This window comes from Sinocyclocheilus anshuiensis, unplaced genomic scaffold, assembly GCF_001515605.1.
Source record: "Sinocyclocheilus anshuiensis isolate Anshui unplaced genomic scaffold, SAMN03320099.WGS_v1.1 scaffold500, whole genome shotgun sequence".
NCBI lineage: Eukaryota > Metazoa > Chordata > Actinopteri > Cypriniformes > Cyprinidae > Sinocyclocheilus > Sinocyclocheilus anshuiensis.
This window is the reverse complement of record NW_015557073.1, coordinates 120,044-135,945: the sequence shown is the minus strand read 5'-3', so window position 1 is coordinate 135,945 and position 15,902 is coordinate 120,044. Positions and strand designations below refer to the sequence as shown.

The 15,902-nt window shown below is 37.1% G+C and overlaps 1 protein-coding gene across 4 annotated transcripts in view; it reads left to right on the top strand.

The window, feature by feature from the left end:
• Positions 1-15,902, top strand: part of LOC107676745 (serine/threonine-protein phosphatase 2B catalytic subunit alpha isoform) — a 188,798-nt gene that overhangs the window by 67,429 nt on the left and 105,467 nt on the right. For all 4 annotated transcript variants that reach the window (XM_016471409.1, XM_016471408.1, XM_016471410.1 and 1 more), the window contains exon 2: positions 14,326-14,526. In XM_016471409.1, coding sequence (XP_016326895.1) covers positions 14,326-14,526 — 201 coding nt within the window. The remainder of the gene's footprint in view (positions 1-14,325; positions 14,527-15,902) is intronic.

Genomic DNA, 15,902 nt, shown 5'->3' with positions numbered 1-15,902 from the left:
AAAAATAAAAATAAAAAAAAAAAAAAAAAAAAAAAGACAAAGGAGGCGCCGATGGAGAAACAGAGTGAGCCGGCGTTTGACGGGCACTTTTCAAACTACTTGGGTGGAGCCTTGCACTTCAGCCAATAACAGGCAGGTCTGACTCGGGTGCAAAACCAATCAAAACTTTCAGTTTGGCGTTTTGAATCAGCATAGCTTTTCAATATTTTAGCGAATGTGAGCTGTGCTCTGATTTTAAATCGTAATTTTTGTCATCTCCTGAAATGGGTCATACCATTGATATTATGACAAAACGGCCCAGTAGAAGTAATATATAATAACTTGTAACGTGCAGGAAATCCAGTGTTGCTAAGTCCGCGGTTTTCCCACGGAATTGGGCTACTTTAACACTGTTGATGCGGGTTGTTTTTCATGTCCGTGGGTTGAAGCGACCCAATAACAAGATATTCATCCCCTGGAATGCAAATTTTAACTGGGGACCCCCTCAAAACGCGATTGGGCTAGTTTTGGGCTAGTTTTGAGTAGCGATTGGGCGGGTTTTCTTGAGAAAACCTGGCAACCCTGAGGAAATCCCTAATATGGACAAAGGCATCCAGCTATGGCTGTAGCTAAAAAAAAAAAAAAAGATAATTTCCAGGTAATAAATATAGTATATGAATAATTCAGTGCTAATTGAAATAACATTTATTACAGTATAGAAACTATTCTGCCTTATTATGTGTTTGTATAAGCTAATCCTAAAATTTTTATTAGGAAAATGCAGAAAAAAATATTATAGAATACAAATGATTGGTTATCGTCCAGCAGTGTATTTGATTTCTTAGCCAATTAAAAGACATAAGAAAAAATAAAGCCTGCCAATTAGACAAAAGCCAAAAGTTTTATTTTTTTGTTTTGTTTTTTGTTTTGTTTTTTTTACATTTCTGTCCCCCTCATTTCTGAAATGATGGCTATGCCCCTATGTTTGCAGTACAGAAAACAGAGCATGAGTCTTCTTGTGCTTGAATGGTTTAAAGTCATTAAAATGCACACAAAGGAATCGATAAAAGGAATCGAAATTTTAATTTTATAACAAGTAGACGATTCCTGATCTTAAGCATCCTATTCCAGAATTGGAATAGATTTTGGATTCCTGAGCCTAGGTATGGGTTAACATGTTAAATAAAATGCTCGTTTTTGTCCTGCCGAAAATGTGCCTTGAGTCCACCTTTGTTATTATAACAAACTACACTTTCAATGTGATTTTAAACCATTCAAGTCAAGAAGACTCACGGGCTGTTTTCTCTGCTGCACACACATCCTTGTGTAAGTGTTCTTTAGCCTGTTGATTTTCATTCATAGTATTCAGCTAACTATGAACTATTTTGCAATAAGATGATATCTAAGATTATTTATTTATTTATTTTTACCTTATTGGAATCGAAATTAGGAATTGACAAGAATTGGAATCATTAAAATTCAAACGATGCCCAACCTTACCCATTACCCCACATTATTTTTTACTGTCAATTTAGACCGCCCGCTCCCATTCAAATTACACCAGAGTTACCGACCGCTACCGCGTTTTATTCGGGAATTTAATCCCGTGGCGCAAAAAATTTGGTCAGGTCCCGTGGTTCCCGCGGGAATGCAGGTCTCTACTCCACTCCACATCACACCATGCCCACTTTTGTAGCATTTTTTAAAACTGTGGTGAGAACAAACCGGTGCTGAAACAGGGGTTTCATGACAGTTTAATTGCTGCTTGCAGCTATATTGTCAATAGTAACAGGAAGGGACAGTACAAAAACGTGAAGGAGCTCGAGACACTGGCCAAATAATCCATAAGGTCAACCTGCTTCTCTTTTCCCCTGACTACAGTAACCAAACAAACAAATGAGCACAACATGACACATGAAGTAACTTACAGAAAGTTGCAAAGTGTATTGCGGTAGAATTTTTTTTTTTATAATATATGATATAGGTAAGCAACATCACACGTCCAAGATGTTTTCCAAGATTTTTTTGAATAGGACATGGATTTTATACAATAGTAGTTCAATAAACAATAAGTTAATATTAAGTGACGTAGGGCCTGTTTACACCTGTTGTTTCATGCGTTTTCTCTGATCGGCTAGCTAACGTATCATGAAATAAAAAACAGGTGTAAATACCCTCCAAATATCTTTCGAGACTGATTTAAATCTGATGGCTCAAGCCACTTCAGGAGGTGGTCTGGGATGCATTCCATATGTATACTCCTAATTTAATTCTGTAGAATTAATACAGGAATCCCATTTAAAAGACTGTGATGTTTAGCATGGCAATGTTAATGTGTTTGGTCTTGGCGGAATAGATCTGCTACACTGTTGCTGCTGTGGCAGAGCAAGTACAGAGACTTGCCACTGCCAATACATCCACAGACATGATGTTGTGAGCATGTAAGAAATACTGCTGCTTAGGGTTGGGCTGATAGACAATGCCATCGTCCATCATCCATGGCTGATAGACATCATGATGTTGAGCCGGCATCGTGATCCCCCCTCCCCCCAATACCCGCCACAATCCGCCGCATCCCAATACTGTGTTCAGAAAGAAAATGTGTATACGGAACCCCTAAAGGGAATAAATACAAGATAGGAGGAAAATATATATTTCAATAACCTATTGTCTCTCACAGTTATATCATTGGGTAATTATACTGTAAATAAATTGCTGGCATCAGGGAGCCGCTATTATGCCTGGCACTGAAACTGCTTTTGAATGCACAATCGTTTTTTTAGTTTCACTTTCGAGAAGCATAATCTCACATACTCAGTTTATACTATGGAGTGGCAGTACTTACCACACATTTTACAAGATTAGATGTTTGTCAGTGGTGCTCAGGATCTGCAAATCATTCGCCATCGTCCTCAAGTCATCTCTCCTTACTCTGTTTATGTGGTAAGTGAAATTTTTTGTGCTGTAATGTAACAGGCAACCGATATCAATCGTTATTTGTTTTCTGTGCCTTTCTGAATACGGCGTCTGAAAATATTTTTTTGGTTGACTAGTTAATTTTAAGCATTAGTCTACTAATCGCACGTTTATTAATAAACAATTTAAATCATAATAATGAGCCTTTAATTGCCTACATTGCCTGATAAACGCTCAAACACACACCTAAAGCTTGCCACAGCACACCGGCAGAAGTAATGATTATGAATATGTCAGAGAAAAACAGTAAGGAGGCTGCATTAACATTTTGATAATTCATTGATAAACTAGTGTAAACTAGATAAACTTTCTTTGTTCTTGGTTTAAGAGATTAACTCGCCAACACCGACTCATCATCTCCGCAGTCGTGGATGCGCCTGTATGCATGTTTCATACGGATTACATGATCTGAGAATATTTTGGAATCTGAAAATCTGAAATTTTCCATTGGTTGGAATTGGTTTATTTAAAAGTAGACATTTTGCTTTCTATAGATATATTTTTCATGTCTGTAATGTAAGTAGTTTTGCGCTCAGGTTCACAGAGACTTAGGTGGCAGAAAGCGCATCCTGTTTGCTTTCATTACTTTACAAAAACACAATATATTGTTGTTATTGTGAGTGTACACAAATAAACATACACTGTAAAACTTTACTGTAAATTTACAAGTATTTTCTAACAGTATTATACTGTATTTTTATAAAACAGTAACATGCTGTATATTTGACAGAATGTCTGTAAATATACAGCAGTTTTCTGTTTTCAGCCCGCTAAATTTGTAATACAGTATCATACTGTAAATGCATTGCATTGTGGGATAGATTGCTTTCGCGCTCAATTCAAATGTGATGTGAACAGTGTAGGCTACTACAGGCAAACTGGATTCGTCAGCGGGATTTAATTGAACAGAATAATTATTCGCGTTATTAATATAAGCCAGTGGTTTGTGAAGCTGTGAGTAGTTTTTTAAGCCTTGTGAGCTTCTGTTCGCGTTTCAAACGTTAGCTGCCTGTGACGCAGCAAACAATGGACGACGCTGCATGAGCAAGATCATTTGTCATCTGAATCATCTAACCTGTGCCTGAGATGATGATAAATGGACTTTGGAGCATGAGAAGATGGATTATTGTTCGACTGAGTATCGATACGGTAAGCTAGTCTTTTTTTCTTTCACATTTCTACACTGTTTCCACGAATGGTTTGATTTTAGGAACGTTAAACTTTTGCTAAACTTTTTGCTAACTTTTGCGCATTAGGGTTGCCACCCGTCCCTTAAAATACGGAATCGTCCCGTAGGCCTATTTAATGGTAAAATTATGCGTCCCGTATCAAATCAATACGGGACACGATTTGTCCCGTATTTTACAAAGGCCAACACATATTTGTATAAACAAATAAGTATTTTGCACTGTTTATAATACTAATAGCAATTATAATGAAATCAGTTTCATAAGAAGTATTAGAGAAGCTCATTTGCGCGTGATTTTGACGTCTTTGTTTCCATAGCGACGGAGTCTCCAGAGCGCGCGCCGTTAAAGCCCTTTCACACGAGAGCAGCATGCGGTAAACAAACCTGCGCGGTTTAAAACATGGGAGCTCACATCTGCCCTTTGAACACAAGACTCTCCAGATGTAGGGCTGAATGGGAAAGTTATCAATGTGTCTGTCCAGTAACTAATGATGAACGCGCAGTTTGCAGAGAAGCATTTCAGTCGTTCACGGTGGACTGTCTGACTTAAAGGGACATTTCACCCAAAAATGAAAATTGTGTCATCGTTTACACACCCACGAGTTGTTCCAAACCTGTAATAATTTCTTTCTTCTGTTGAACTTAAAAGAAGATACTTTGAAGAATGTGGGTAACCAAACCGTTTCTGGTCCCCAATGACTCTGATAGCATTTTTTCACTACTGTGGAATTTACTGAGGACCTGCAGCTGTTTAGTTGCCCACATTCTTCAAAGCAAATTCTTTTGTGTTCAACAGAAGAAAGAACTTTATGCAGGTTTAGAACAACTTGGGTAAATTATGACTAATTAAATTTTTGTGTGAACCACATCTTTAAAGTGACAGACACATCCGTGCTTCTAAAGGTATAGGCCTATTGTTTTATTAAAATTTGGATAGTCTGTTAATATAATATTCCATACATTATCAGAGCTTGGTAGACATAATAGGGATCGTGAATGGGTGTCCCTGATTTTGCCTCACTGAAGGTGGCAACCCTAATTCTCACCTCTTTACCAAGTAAATTTGATACTTCGGCAAATTTGATAATTTATATTTGCTTGGACATGTTAAACATGTCTAATCAATTTGTGTAATACATTTTCATTATAATTTTGCAACTTATAAAGCGTTGAAATATGTTTTTAATTTGCATATTAAAACTAGTGTAGGAAATGGCAAATGTAAATTACGTAATTTAATTTTTATTTTCATTTTGCACTAAATATTGCACATGTATGGGAAAATGTAAATTTAAATACAGAAATACATTGCCATTTTACATACTGCATTGCCATTTTGCATATTACATTTCAAATTGAATTTTGCAACCCATATGCTTCCATATTTCGCACCCTGGTGTTGTTATAATGCCTTATGACCTTCTTTGTTTTGCAGACCACTAAAGGAGAATAAAAAAAAAAAAAGCCTGCACACGCTTGACCATATAATGGCAGTGATAGTGACCAGCATCAAGATTTACAAAAGATACAATAGTATCACAGAATGTTCCCATGCAACTTGTGTCATATATTCCAAGTGTTCTGGGGGAATATGATATGGTTTGGTGAAAAACAAACCGTAATTTTAATATATTGTTTAATGAATATCCTGACCCTGACATTGGTATTTTGTGCTCGACTGTGCAGTCATGATATCCTATTATTATATAGTTCACATCTATAGTCGTGGCCAAACGTTTTGGCAGTGACATAAATTTTGTGTTTTGCAAAATTTGCTACTTAAGCTGTTGTGGTGTTCATTCACATTGTTTCTACAAGTATTGGCAGTGACATAATCTAGAAACAATGTGAATGAACACAACAATAGCTTAAGTAGCAAATTTTGCAGAACACAAAATCTATGTCACTGCCAATACTTTTGGCCACGACTGTACAAAAGCATGCAAGTTGTGAGAAATAAAGTTTAATTCGAAAGAGACATTAAAATACAATCCAAGTACTTTCTTTTCTGAGGTGATTATATCTGTTGTGTTCATCTCAAGAAGTTATCACTCAAGAAGTCAGTCTTCCTGTCATCTGACAACCAAAGTTCCAGTCTGGATATACTCCGTGAAGAAAGTACACAGATATTTTTTGGGGATTTCTAGGAGATATATTGCATGTTGAATTTTTATTCATCTTGATTTCTTTTGTGTGTTTTTCTTGGGTGAATCGAAGTGAACTGTGCCACTAATAGAATGTCATGAACACACAGTCATGCATAAAAGACCAACAGCCAAGGTCAGGATTTTCATGAAATAATACGTTAAATTTTGGTTTGTTTTTCACCAAATCCTATCATATACCACCAGAAAACTTGGAATAATCGACACGTGTTGCATGGGATCATTCTGTGATACTTTTGCATATTTTTCAAAGCTTGGTGCTGGTCGCTCTTCACTGCTGTGGTATGGACGAGTGTGTGTGATATATGTTTTGTAAATTTCTCCTTTTGTGGTCCGAAAAAGAAAGATTGGCATACTGCATTAGAACAACGCCAGGTGAGTAAATGATGTGATTTTCATTTTTGATAAACTATCCCTAGGATGTTCATCTCTGTCTCTCAGCTCTATGCAGTCTGCAAAATATTATCAATGATCAAATTCATTTAACATCAATTTCAAGAAAACAGTACTGCACCCTAGAGGTGAACACTACCCAAAAATGCTGCTTTGGCTAAAATAAATGAAATGGTGAACCCTGTAAATGGGATTTCCCTGCACAAATTTCAGAGTTAGTTTAATAGTTATGTTGAACTATGTATAGACAACTAAACAGAACCACAATGGAATCCACAATTTCTAAGTAACCAGCAGTAGATGTTGAGCATGGAAGGTCAAGTTGTGCGTGAAGGAGCACATCCCAACTTAGTCTCTGGCCTTGCAGTGCTGTTTGTATTATTATTATATGATTTCAACCTCCAGTATCAGGAAGAGGTGGCATGCACCCTTGCGATTGAGGTTAGACTTTAGCATATTTGCCATTGATATATATGATAGAGTGAATTGTCGCTAACTTGTCTTGACAGTATTTGTACGGGACTTAAGTATTTTTTCACAAACATTTTATACAGTTGATTATAGAGCTGAATGATAACTTGCATATTTAACATTATCATGTAGTCATGTAATCACATCGCAAGTGCTGCAATTCTCTGTGTTGTCTGTATATATATATATATATATATATATATATATACAGATGATTTTTAGCATAAAAGAAAAATCTATAATTTTGACCCATACAATGTATTTTTGGCCATTGCTACAAATATCCCCGTGCAACTTAAGACTGGTTTTGTGGTCCAGGGTCACAAATAAGATTACTGTATTGTGAATTCCTTGCTAATTGTTAATTGCATTTTACATGTTTTATATTTAAAAAAATAAAAAAATACAGCTGGCATTTCAGCCAATATGTTCATATAAGGCAATTTTCTGGTCTTTTCTTCAAAAATAAATAAATAAATAAATGTTTTAAAACTCAGATAATGTTGTTTTCTCTTTTCTGTTGTGACTACTGTTATGAAAAAGTATCATATTTTAAATTTTGTAAATCTAAGTAAGGAATGAAAAGCAGGAATTACAGTATTCCCTGTAAAAAATAAGTTATATAACAGTATAATACTGTATTTGGTAATTACAGTACAGAACTGTAAATGTTGTTTACAGTAGTAGTCCTGTAAAAATACAGAATGTGGCTGGCAACCCAGCTGCCAGTATTTTACTGTAAATTTACAACGAAAAGTTTTACAGTGTAGAGTATTTACAGATTCGAAAGATGTATTACTCTTATCTGTATAACCAAAAATGACGGAGTATTTTAAGAGCGAGTGACTGCACTGGCGCCTCCATCTGTCATGCAGTGATGAATGATAGACAAGCATTTGGATGTCCTGCCCAATGTACTACCACATAGACCAGCCATTAACGATCTGCGTGACTTCGCCCATGTGGATTTTTTATTTTTTTATTTTTTTTCTGCGACTAAGTGACTTATAACATTTTGGTCAACCAAGCCTCTTCTGGTCGACTAATGGTTAGTTGACTATTAGGGGGCAGCCCTACTGCTGCTGCCCATATAACATATATAAAATAACCCCATAATATTTAGAGATGCACCGATTGCAATTTTCTTGGCCGATTCCAATTCCCGTTTTTTTTTTTTGTGTGACCTGCCGATACCGATTTTTGCAGATTCTGATTTTCTTTCTAAAAACTATAATTAACAGCATATACAAACAAAATTATGTTTTATACTTTTTTTTATAATAATATATACTACTTTAAAATAATCCATACTTTTTTAATGCAATTTTTTTTTCTAATTCCCCCAATCTGGACAAAGTTACAGATGTTCTCTCACTTACAACAACTCTCAAAATAAAGTGCTCTGTGTCTAGGAAAAGAGGTAGATGTCATTTCCCACGGTTTCTTAAATTGTCATTTTTTTCACTAACTTTATTAAATGTGTCATTTTTCACATCAAATTCTTATTTAGTACAAATATTAATACAAATTAATAAAAAATTAATTCAGTTAGAATAATAAGAAACTGTAGAGATGTTACCATTCAAATGAAATCAGTATCAACAAACTCCATCTTTCCACTGCAGGAAACAAAGAAGCTGCATCTGAAGTGGCGTCAGATGTATTTACACAGACTGTTTGATGAAGCTGAGGTGCCATAAATGCATTTACACTGCATAAATTAAATATTTTTAAACATACAAATAAGAAATGTTGGGAAAAATGCAATGACAGTTTTAAATATGAAACCAAACCAGTAGGTGGCGGCAAATGACTGTTTGAATGAGTCATTTAGTCCTTCATTTAACAGATTTGTTCAAATGGCTGATTCATTCAGAAATGAGGCAAGTGACTACTGTCTTTATGCATGGGTTACTGAATCATTGACTCATTTGATTAGTTCAAAAACATGGATTCATTCAGTAACGAAACACCGCTGTGTTGCTAAGAGACACAAAACAGTTCTGCTGTGGCTTTGATTGGAACTATTTTCATCAGCGAAATTGAGCAAAAACAGTCAATATTGTGTATAAAATATGTCACTTAATTTTAACTTCTTGTTTATTGAACTACTATTCACATTGCAATCGCAGTTCAATTCAATTCGATTTAGTTCAATTCACATTGAACTAAATCACAATGCAATCATGTTGAAACATTTTGGTCAAGCAATGTTGCGTACCTAAATCATATATTATACTTTTTTTTTTTTACTCCCGCAGTATGCATCTATAACTTTCTGTGTGTGCTGTTGCACTCATTTGTTTTGATTCCTGCACGAGTCTCTCTCACACACTCACTCAGGCTGCGCAAGCCTCATCTGGCATGACATAAATACATTATCAGTCGCTGTAAGTGTGACGTCGAAACAGACCAGCTCAGAATCGTCAGACTGGCCGATTCAGGCCAGTCGTCGGTCACTGGTCTGGGTCGGTCATGCGGAAAACCGGCTGATTCCGGTCCCTGGCCGGTTGATCGGTGCATCTCTAATAATATTACATACATGAAATCACCCCGTAGCAGATCTATACAGGTGGAGCTGGGGAAGGTGGATGGTTTCTGAAGTGCGCTACAACTGCTACAGCAAGCTGTAGCCAAGTATTTGAATGTTGAGCAGCAAGCACATTGGCTGCTGATGTGAAAAACCAATTAGCTGCACCACGTAAGTAGTGATGTGATTATATCAGATTGAGTTAGAACCAGATAGAGCATATCGGATAGAGCTGAGAATCGGCCTGCGCCATCCATAGTTTCATGACAGATCCTTGCATTTCTGTCATGACAACTCTCTGAGAGTTTAGCATGGTAATATACATGGCAATGTTAATGTGTTGGTCTTGGTGGAATAGATCTGTTATGCTGCTGCTGCAGAGCAAGTACCGAGATTTGCTACTGCCAATACATCCACAGACATGCTGCTATACTTTCCGTACCCACTGTATATATATATATATATATATATATAAAATAACCCCCCAACAAAGCAGGAGACACAGAAATGGACAAGATAAGCCAATATATATGCATGTTGCTGAGTGTGAGATATACTGTAAACTGCTGCATCAGCGGAGATGCATATATCCACATGGAAAGAATTTGAAAAAAGGACAGGATAGAACACCCCCACATAAGCAGATCAGTACAATTTATGTGTGCCTTGGCTACCATGCCGACCGGCTTAACACTATAACTGTGCTCTATAACTACGTGTGCCTGGGCTACCATGCTGACCGGCTTAACACTAGTGGCCTATGGCTATGTGTGCTTTGGCTACTACGCTGACCGGCTTAACACTAATAGCCTATGGCTATGTGTGCCTGTGCTACCATGCCGACTGCAAGCTGATGAGATTAAAAAAAAAAAAACAGTAACCACCTGAAGCAAAATTTCATGAAGCCATTTGATAATTGTCATTGACATAACTTTTATACATTATTTGTATAGTAAAGCCATTAGGAGCGATAAAAAGAGTGTGACTCAGACACTGCTGAGTGTCTGAAATCAACCGCACGCTTAGCACAGCTAATGAAAACATTGGCTTTAGAAATAAGCAGTGTGACAGTGAGATTACACAGCTAAATATGGTGAACCCTGGTTAAAGTGTAGACAAACGCAAATGCTTATTTCATGTAAACATGTTCTCATGTGCATAACTTGTTGCGTGTCCTCACTGCAATTACATATGATAGACTGCTTGTTGCTGCAGCTGTATAAACACAGTTGCGTGAATGCTACTGTTTATATGCTTAATATTTTGCTCCTGCATATGAATAAAAGACTGTTAAACACAACGCTTAGTTTAATACTTGTTTATGGTTGCTCATTTAAAAATGAATCAACCAGACCACATAGTATGCACAGTGAAATTGATTAAAAGAATGTTCACTTATCTTAGATGTTGATTTCAGATGCTTTCTGAAGCACGCTGCAACTGCTACAGCAAGTACTAGCCAAGTATTTGAATGTTGTGCAGCAAGCTCATTGGCTGCTGATGTGAAAAGAAACCAATCAGTTGTGCCATGTGAGTAATGATGTGATTTAGGGCTGGGCGATATGACTATATTATCATATATTGACGATGTCTCGTAAGTAGTTTAAGCACAAACTAAGAAAAGTAAAGCCAAACTTTGTGGCAATAATTAAGACCAAACTGAACATGGTGTGTGTTTATGGTGCATGTTGTCAATGTTGTCTCGGCGGGGGCGGGGCGTGGTGGAGGTGGGGCTTAGGTAGACGATATTATCGGATATTACACACTGCATGAAAGGAAATGCTGGAAATGGCATAATAGGGGCACTTTAATGTTTCATGACTTCATGAACAAGTTGATGTATATGATAAATGGTGATTAAGAATGATGTTAAGGACTGCACTTTTTTCAGCTCATCACAAGAGTTACTCACACATTGATTATCTTTTCATATCACCTGTTCATATGCCATATGTCAACAACATTGACAATCTTACATTTTGCTTTTTTGTGATCACTTCTAAACTTAGAACTACCTTGTCTTCATTTGAAGAAATATGATTCCTAGTGTGCACAGACATGCTTGATTGTACTGAGTGCACTTCTGGTTACAGTGTTTACATCCTTTTTATTAAAGGGGTCATCGGATGCGACATGCACTTTTACAAGTTGTTTGAATTGAAATGTGTGTTGGCAGTGTGTGTACACAACCACCCTATAATGATAAAGATTTAATCTTGTTAAATCATTTCCTCTTTTTTCAAATCGAGCCGATCTCAGATGCCTGTTAGTGTGATGTCACACTGACAGGCCCCGCCCACGATTGTTTGATTGACAGTAGCATTTCAGCACAGACTGGACTGGTGTCTTACCTTAGACCTGCTCTGAGTGAGCTGTCATCAGTCCACCATTGTTTCACTGCCGGAGCAGATGTAGACAAGAATGTCTCCTAAGCGATTGAGGTGTTTTGTTGTTGGATGTAATAATGAACATAGCAGTCGTCATTTACTCCCGACATCTGAGCCGCTGAAGATGCAGTGGATTACATTTGTTTCTGAAGGGAATGCACCCCTGATCTACCTAAATGCGTCTACCTTCGCGCAAATCATTCGTGATCCAGCTTCACCTCCAGAAGAAGTGAGTGTAAGGTTTTTTAATGAATCTTTGCAAATCGCCTTTGTTCTGCTGGGAAACCTTGGGTCCTGCCATCCATGTGGATGTCACTTTAAAACGTACCACCTACCTAAGCATTTTTGCAGACCATATACACCCTTTAATGGAAACGGTATTCCCTGGTGGCTGTGGCCTCTTTTAGCAGGATAATGCACCCCGGCACACATTACAAAAATTGTTCAGGAATGGTTTGAGAAGCTTGAGGTGTTTGAGGTGTTGACTTGGCCTCCAAATTCCCCAGATCTCAATCCAATCGAGCATTTGTGGGATTTGCTGAACAAACAAGTCCGATCCATGGAGGCCCCACCTCTCAACTTACAGGACTTAAAGGGATAGTTCACCCAAAAATGAAAATTCTGTCATTACTTACCCTCATGTCATTCCAAACCCGTTAGACCTTTCGTTTTTAGAAAACAAAAAGAACTTTATTCAACAATTCTTCTCCTCCTCATCCCGTTTGCCACGGCATGCTGCCATTGTGGAGAGTATCACGACACATGCACTTGCTCTCCTCTAAATGTAAACAATGCATGCGCATGCTGTTCTCAACATGTAAACAAGGCACAGCGCATGCGTGTTCAACGTAAGCAGCAGCACACACATTAATTGTTTACATTTAGAGGAGAGCAAGTGCATGCGTCGTGATACTCTCCAAAATGGCAGCCCGCCATGGCAGACGGGATGTGGAAGAGAAGATTTGTTGAATAAAGTCGTTATTTTTGTTTTCTTTGTGCACAAAAAGTATTCTCGTAGCTTCGTAAAATTACAGATGTCACATGGGCTGTCTGTGGAGGGTCAGAGAACTCTCGGATTTCATCAAAAATATCTTAATTTGTGTTTCAATGATGAATGAAGGTCTTACGGGCTTGGAATGAGGGTGAATAATTAATGACAGAATTTTCATTTTTGGGTGAAAAATCCCTTTAAAGGATCTGCTACTAACATCCTGGACACCGTCTGGCATCTCAGCAGGAGCATGCCTAGATGTTTCGGGAGGGAATACAGGGACATGGGGACCGTACATACTACTGATTTACATTATGGGCTGCTGTGATAAAATTCACCCAAGTTGGATCAGACTGTAAATTCAGCTTTTTACTTTTGTAATTATTAAGGAATTACACAATGTACGTATGTAAGAAGTAAAGATATTTAACTAGAATATTTCGATCATTGAGATCCAATGTGTGATTTAAGTGTTCATTTCATTTTTTTGAGCAGTAATGAAATTATAACAATATCAACGATACTGAAAAATACTGATAAATAGCTGTGTATTATTAAATGTGTTTGAAAAATATTATCAAAGGTGGCCCGTTGCTGATCCTATTACTTTATTTTCTAGAGAATTTTCTACCCATTTCTTATGAATAAATTGAGGATAACTGGAGAGGAGGGAATCAAGATGCTGTTAATACAGAATTCACAATACATTACAGCATAGAAAGGAACAGAAAAAAATCACCACAGTACTTCAATAATTGCCTGAATTTATCTTAAATGTAATACAATTACCGCTTCCAAACCACAAAATGTTTTTTAATGCTTTGCCGAATCTCCCATTTCCCTAATTAGCTTTGGTTAAAATGGCCCATTTGTCCTTACTAGATGGCATGCTGCTTGTGTTTGGGTTTATATTTGTGTGTGTTATTGTACAGGGGTTACCACTGTCAACTGAACGTGCTTTGTTTGTATACTATTAAATGTATTTTATTTCAAATGATAAGTCTTTTTATGTCGGTTATTATAATTAATGGATGTTATGTCGACCAATTTATTATTTTTGCTGATTAATTAATGGCAAAGACAACCTTTGGAACTACTGGATATTGATATTTTGAGTTATACTGAATGAATGATATTGTATTTATTTGTCAGAAAATACCTGTGTTTTTGGTTACCACCCTCAGCTACCATTTAAAGCAAAACAGTAGCATAATGAAAGTCCTTTCTGTCTTTTTTCCTTCCAGCTGTCCCGTTTCCCCCAAGCCACCGACTGACTGTGAAAGAGGTGTTTGACAGTGAGGGCAAACCCAAAGTAGATGTTCTGAAGGCCCACCTCACTAAAGAGGGGCGTGTGGAAGAGAGTGTTGCACTTCAATTAATTGGCGAGGGAGCGGCAATCCTCCGTTCGGAGAAGAACCTCCTGGACATAGAAGCCCCAGTGACAGGTGAGTGCTCTCCTCTAGGTCCTGTGCTGAGATGCTGAAGTCTCTAGAAGAGACCCATTTGAACCCTTTTGAGTTCTTCTTGAGAAGTTTTCAGTTTTTTCAAATTTTAGGAAAGAATCAAACGTAACTCTATATAAGGTTTTTATCAGGGGTGCTCCGATCAGGATTTTTGAGGCTGATCACAGAAAGCAGTATCTGCCGATACGATCCCCGATACTCATCTTTTTAAAGCCTTCTTTTTATCATGTAGAATTATTTATAGTGATGATCCAATCAAGATTTTTAGACATTTATTCAGGGCCTGAATTTAATTTTTGAAAATTAATTCCCAAATGAATAGGGGTGGAGGGCGGCATTTTTTAGACATTTTTCAAAAATATATATTTATCTCACCTAAATGTTTGATCATGCACTGCATTTGTGTTTTTACAAATGTGCAATTGTTGCACAATAGCTTACACACAGCACAAGCCTGATTTCGTGAGCTGTATGTGGCTACGTTTAGATGCACAATTTTTGGTTCAATCGGACTGAATTCATTCCGATTGATGAATCTGAATGTAGTGTTTACATGAACGCTAAAGAAAGTGAACGGGTTGATGTGTGTGTTTATATGTCACAAACTTCAAATCAGAATTAATTTTTTTTACATGCGCACTGCACAAATATGGAGTTTCTTACTGTTTGCACATAATAACCACTCTCCTACACGGTTTATTTATTTGTTTTTAACAGCAGAATTAATATTTATTCATTTATGCATAAATATAGGCTACATATAAACCGCTGTGCCGTGCTAGAACGCTTCTAAGGACACCCTAAGTTCGTGCCAGGTTTCGTGCCTAGTCTTTCCATTCATCAAGATCCTCTGACTCAAAATGGTTCTTTCTCATCACCTAACTTCAGCCAACCTACTGGAGCCACAAAGAGCATCAAGACTCTCTTTCAAACAGGCGAGACGTGCAAGTATCAAACTTAGTCTTATTAATTGATACATTAAGTATCATTGAGGTTGTTCATTGTTTGCTCATAACTGGAGTCCCTAATCATGCAGATTTTTGCTACATGCTCTGAGTACCAGGAAATTAACCAGGAAATTAACATTCTTAGAATTGACAGACAGTTGACACTGAGGGGTCAAGTAAATACTTACAGCGGATCTAAATATTTATAATTAATTATAACTAGTTATAATTAATTATTCATATTTCCCCTTTGAGCTGATTCGCTACATAAATGGTGGAAAAGGCAGCCAAAAAGGACCTGGAAAGGAAACTTTCCCACACAAAATTACTATTGAACAGCTAATTCTGAGCTCTTAGACAAAGTTGCCAGAATTGAGACTCTGATCCAGCAGCTGAACAACACTCAAGACT